Raw genomic sequence first — 5,832 nt, 5'->3', positions numbered from 1 at the left:
GACAGGGAAGCCTGGCGTGCTTCGGTCCATGCGGTGGCAAACTTAGACACGACTGAGAGACTGAACTGAACTGAACTGCTGTCTCTTGAACCTCCCTCCCACCCCACCACCCCATCCCTCTAGGTTGTTACGGAGCACTGGATTGAGCTCCCTGTGTTATCTAGCAACTTACCATACTATCTAGTGTATATATGGTAATGTATATGTTTCAGTGCTACTCTGTCAATCCATCCCACCCATTCCTTCCCTCTCTGTGCCCAGAAGTCCATTCTCTATGTCCGCGTCTCTATTCCTGCCCTGCAATAGGTTCATCATACCATTTTTCTAGATTCCATGTATAAACATTAAAGTGCCTTATATTTTTATGTATCATATTAAACCTAAACTTTCCTTCCACACATAAACTGTAACCCCTAAGGGACGAAATTATGTCTTTTTCCTTTCTGGATCCTCAGTATCAGCATCAATAATAGATCATTAAAGTAGATAGACAGATTTCCATGTCAAGACATCAGGTATATACATCCATTACTTAAAAAAAAAAAACAACTTTTATCATGGAAAAGTGCAAATACATGCACACAGGTGCCATCTGGTACTTTCTAACGTCTGTTTCATGGGCATATGAGAGGAGGGATGGGAAAGATGTCAGTTGCATTTATGCTTTCTCTTTGCTAACAGGAGAAGCAAAATACAGTACACCGTGGGAAAGACACTGCTGTAAGAATTCCACAGCAGCCAGAGAGAGGAGAGGCTCCGGGCCTCCACGGCCAGCATTATGTAGGCGATGATGAGCTGGGGGTGGGCCCAGGCCAGGGCTCTGTAGAGCAGCCGCATGGGCCAGGAGCTGATGAACACGCTGGCGAAGGCGTGAATCAGGTAGTCGGCTTCCACCATGACAGCCCAGCAGAGGAAACCAAACACCTGTCCCGGGTGGAGACCGTGCCACCAGGCCGAGAAGAGGAATGTCTGCAACAAGGGCCAGGTCCTGCGCTGCTGGAAAACCAGGCGTCGGAGCCACCGAGCCGTGCTCTGGTTCCACTTCCTGGCGAACAGGGCTATCCTGTGGGTCGTTTCCAGCGTCCAAATGTCCGCATCGGGGAGGAGTCCCTCCTCACCCGGGCTGCGACCTAACTCAGATCCAAAGCCGGCTGCGCGGAGGAGGGCGTCATCCGGGAGCCAGTGGGAGTAGTAGGTGAGTTTGAAGAGCCCGGCCGTGGACCACAGGACGAAGACGCACTGCAGCTGCCTGCAGCCTCCAAGTCCTGCCCCCACGCCCACCACCCCGCTGACGATCACCTTCAGACTCTCCAGTCCCAGGATCTGCAGCGCCCTCCAGGTCAGAGCCCAGAAAGAGTGCCTGGACCACAAACTGCTGGACCCTTCAACTCGAGCCTGAAACCTCTGGAAGGAACACAGCGGGCCTCCTAGGAGGGCAGGGAAGAAGAGCAAGTAGCTGAGATAGGGAAGAGCCGCATGCAGATGCTCAAACAAAGAATTCTTGTTAGGGATGCGTCCTGATGGTGCTACCACCTTCCCCTCACGAATATCCAGAGACAGAGATGTGATCTTCTGGGTCAAGAGCATGAGCGAAGAGAGAGTGATGCAGAACCTGAAAGAGATATATATTTTTTTTTAAAGTAAAACATTCCATAGTTTATTTTAGCCCCATCCAATTGCTCAAACAAGATCCCTGGGGAAATGGGTGGCTCTAGACAATTGAGATCAATCTGAGACTCTCCTGGAGATCCAGAGGTTAAGACTCCACTTTCCAATGCAGGGGTCATGGGTTCAATCCCTCTTCAGGGAACTAAGATCCCACATGCCATGGGGGGAGGGGTGACCAAACTTTTTTTTTTTTTTAATTTTTTAAAAAGCATGTAAGACCAATCTAGTACCCTGCAGTGCTACCCCAAAGACTCTTGGCTTAATTCAGAGCCACAGGATCCTCTGAGCAGGATGGAAGGATAAATGGAGAGATGAATCCTTAGTCAGAGAGGCAAATAAAAGAAAAACAAGGAATATTATGGGGGAAACATTGAATATGTTATCTCTGAGAGTGGCTTATTAAGATTAGGATCAGGGACCTGGGAGAAATTTGCCACAGAAGAAACAGAACCTTAGGAATGAAGAGAGTCTAGGAAGCTGAAGATCTGGACTGTAAGATTCTGCAGGCTTTGTTATACAGAGTGAAGTGAGTCCGAAAGAGAAAAACAAATACTGTATATTAACGCATGTCTATGGAATATAGAAAAATGGTATCGATGAGCCTATTTGCAGGGCAGGAATAGAGTCACAGACATAGAGGATGGTCTTGTAGACCCAGTGTGGAGAGGAGAGGGTGGGATCAATTGAGAGAATAGCATTGACTTATATACACTACCACGTGTGAAACGAATCGCTAGTGGGAAGCTCTGTAACACAGGGAGCTCAGCCTGGTGCTCTGTGACGACCTAGAGGAGTAGGTTAGGGGGGTGTGGGTGGGAAGGAGTCTCAAGAGGTAGGATGTATATGGAGAATCCCATGGACAGAGGAGCCCGGTGGACTATAGTCCATGAGGTTGCAATGAGTCAGACATGGCTGAACAACTAATACTTTTCACTTTTCATATATATAGTTTTGACTGGTTTGAGTTGTTGTACGGCAGAAACCAACACAACATTGTAAAGCAGTTATCCTCCAATTTAAAAATTTTTTTAAATGAAAGATTCTGCAGGCTTTGGGATCTGAGCTGAGGAACAGGGAGTCATGCTAGAGGTTCAGGGTGTTCGCTGAGTCATTAGCAATTAGAGGCGTGTTCCTGACCAGCCACCTGAGCTCTTCCTGCTTCGCCCTCACAGTAGAGAAGATCCTGCTGGCAGGACTGTCAAGGAGAAAATTAATGACAATTACAGTGACACACTCGACAATCAGGATTGCTGTCCTATGAGGAGAAAATGGTTCTGTTTCCCAACCAATGCTGTTTCTGTGTCTGAGAACTAAAGGACAACTGACCTCCTTATTTGACTTATCAAACAGTAAGCAAACCGGCCACTAACCCCTGTTCACTCACCTTCTGTTAAGGGCTGAACATGTCCACCCCACCCTCAATTCATATGTTGGACTCTTAACCTCCAGCACCTCAGAATGTTGGGTGGTTTTTTTTTTTTTTCCATTTATTCGTTTTGGTTTTGGTTTGGTTTTGGCTGCACTGCGTGGCACGTGGGATCTTAGTTCCCCAACCAGGGATGGAACCCGAGTTCCCTGCATTGGGAGCATGGAGTCTTAACCACTGGACCACTGGAGGTCCTACGATGTGTGTATTTGGAGCTAGGGCCTTCAAGGAGGTAATTAAGGTAAGATGAGGTCAAGAGGGTGGACCCTAGTCCAAGGTGACTGGTCTCCTTAGAAGAGATCAGTACACAGACCCGCCGAGAGGGAAGACTGTGGGAAAGCACAAGGAGAAGCATCTACAAGCCAAGGAGAGAGGCCTCAGGAGAAGCTGAACCTGCCAACACCTTGACCTTGGGCTTCAGCCTCCAGAGGAAATAAAATGTCTGTTGTTGAAGCCACCTGTCCACAGCCCTCTGTATGAGGGCCAGAGCAAACAAATGCATCTTCCCACTTCAGCTCTGGCTCAGCCTCCTTCCCATCCAGCCAGATCCTGTTCGACTTGCTCCTCCAGGCCCCCCAGGTAGCCCTAGGTCACCACATCCCAGTCGGGACTCCCCACTCCCTACCCACCCGCCATCGTGCCTTCTCCTCAGAGAAGCAAGCCCTGGAGCCTTTGGTGAAAATAGAATAAAGAAAAGGATCCTGGGTGCAGAGGGATGGCAAAGTGCAGGAGCCAACGGCAGCTAGAATCAGAGAGGTGACTCTCCCCTCGATAGGTCACCACTCTAGTTCACCACGAGACCGTGGAGCCGGGAGCAACAGCCCTCAGGATGGCAGAGGTGCCTGCTTCCCTCTAATCCTGCTGATCTCACTGGTTCAGGAAAACACATCCCTAGACTTTGCTTGGCACCTGATTTTCTTTCCTGGATTGGGTGACTTCTCTTCTTCTAGGGGATGGAGAGTTGTGTCTCAGTGAAAGTAAAACTCTTGCGGAGCAGGTGTGCGGAAATTCAGCAGAGGCTGACAGTCAGTTTGGCCCTTCCCTATTTTACCGGAAAACAGCAGGGAGGCTGCCAGCTGGGTGTCTAAACCGCCTGCACTGAGGTGTGTGTCCTCTGCTTAGTCACCTGCAGGCGGGGGCCTGGGACTCCTGGTTCACCCTCTTTCTCGGGCACAATGATAATTACAGCTGGTGCCAGGCACCGTGCTACGTGGGAAGCTCATGGTAGTTACTAGGCTAGCAGTCATACATTTACACTTACAGTAAGTCTTCTACATACGAACAAGTTCTGTTCAGAGAGAGCATTTGTGAGTCCAAGTTGTTCGCTAAGTCCAACAGAGTTAGCCTAGGTACTCAACTAACAGAATCAGCTATACAGTACTGTGCTAGAATGGTGGTGGTTTAATCACTAATTTGTGTGCGACTCTTTCGACCTCAGGCTACAGTCCATGGGATTTCCCAGGCAAGAATACTGGAGTGGGTTGCCATTTCCTTCTCCAGGGGATCTTCCCGAACTAGGAATCAAACCCAGGTCTCCTGCATTGCAGACATGTTCTTTGACTGACTGAGCTACGAGGGAAGCCCCTTACTAGAATAGGTTTATACAGTAACTCCCCTACATATGAACCTTTAAGTTGCACACTTTCAGACATGGACATACATTCCATTAACATCAGGTGTGCGTGAAACTGCAGCTCGCCCTCCATCTCCTGTTGCTGACGATCCTTCAGCTCTACCATCTCCCACCTCCTCTCCCTCCTCCTGGCAGGAACTCTACTTGCCTGTGTGCTCAGTGTCAGCCCCTGTGTGCCAGGGGCTGTACTTTTCAAGGTACTGTACCATAATACTAAAAATGTTTTCTTTATTTTTTTGTTTTTTATGTACTGTTTTGTGAGAAGTATTATAAACCTATTTCAGTATATATAGCTGATTGTGTTAGTTGGGTACCTAGTCTAACTTTGTTGGACTTTTGAACAAATTGGACTTATGAACACACTCTTGGAGTAGAATTCGTTCATGGGTAGCGGACTTACGGTATATTCATTACCTCTAACCTAAGAAGCTTGCAAGATAGGCGTTGTTATCCCCCAACACACACACACACACACACACACACACACACACATCCTTTATTTCAGAAAAAGACATGAAGGCTGAGAGAGGTTGACTGATTCACTCAAGATCACACTGCTGAGATATGGAAGAATTCGGATTCAAACTCAATGCCCAGGTCCTCTCCACCATCTGGGTGGAAGCAAACCCTGGTGGCTTGGTACCAGTGCAGGAATGGGCTGCTTTACCTTGTAGAAGGAGCTTCTTGCAGATAATACTCCGTATAGTGCAGACCCAGGTGGCACAGCGTCTGCCAGGTCATCTGAAAGAGGAAGGTCGGCCTGTAGACATCCTGGGGGCCAAGCGAGTGGATGAGGACCACCGTGCACAGGGCGGGGATGAAGACCAGCACAGCGAAGGCACCCATAGCAGCCACGGCCAGGGCACCGCCTCCCGCCAGGAGGAACAGGTACCTGGAACACAGACGACAGCCTGGCCTTGAGCCCGCCTCCAAGCAGTGCAGTCAGTCCCCGTGGCAACCACCTGGGAAGCCCGATGGAGGTGGACCCCACTCCACCCCTAAAGAAGTCACAGCGGTATAGGAGAGAAATGCGGGAGGTAGGGCAGGGTGGATTTGTGAACTACTTCCTTGGGAGGCGAACCGTGATTCCTGCCTGGTCACCCCT

At 49.2% G+C, this 5,832-nt stretch overlaps 1 protein-coding gene across 1 annotated transcript in view; it reads right to left on the bottom strand.

Annotated features, from left to right (window-relative positions):
* Nucleotides 1-598: 598 nt before the first annotated feature.
* Nucleotides 599-5,832, bottom strand: part of MBOAT4 (membrane bound O-acyltransferase domain containing 4) — a 9,139-nt gene continuing 3,905 nt past the window's right edge. The window contains exons 2-3 of the mRNA XM_010838819.1: nucleotides 5,395-5,619; nucleotides 599-1,612 (exon numbers count right to left, since the gene is read on the bottom strand). Of these exons, the coding sequence (XP_010837121.1) occupies nucleotides 649-1,612; nucleotides 5,395-5,619 (1,189 nt within the window). The 3' untranslated portion in view covers nucleotides 599-648. The remainder of the gene's footprint in view (nucleotides 1,613-5,394; nucleotides 5,620-5,832) is intronic.

This window comes from Bison bison, unplaced genomic scaffold (assembly GCF_000754665.1).
Source record: "Bison bison bison isolate TAMUID 2011002044 unplaced genomic scaffold, Bison_UMD1.0 scf7180017864105, whole genome shotgun sequence".
Lineage (NCBI taxonomy): Eukaryota > Metazoa > Chordata > Mammalia > Artiodactyla > Bovidae > Bison > Bison bison.
The sequence above is the reverse complement of the archived record's forward strand: the minus strand, read 5'-3'. Positions and strand labels throughout refer to the sequence as shown.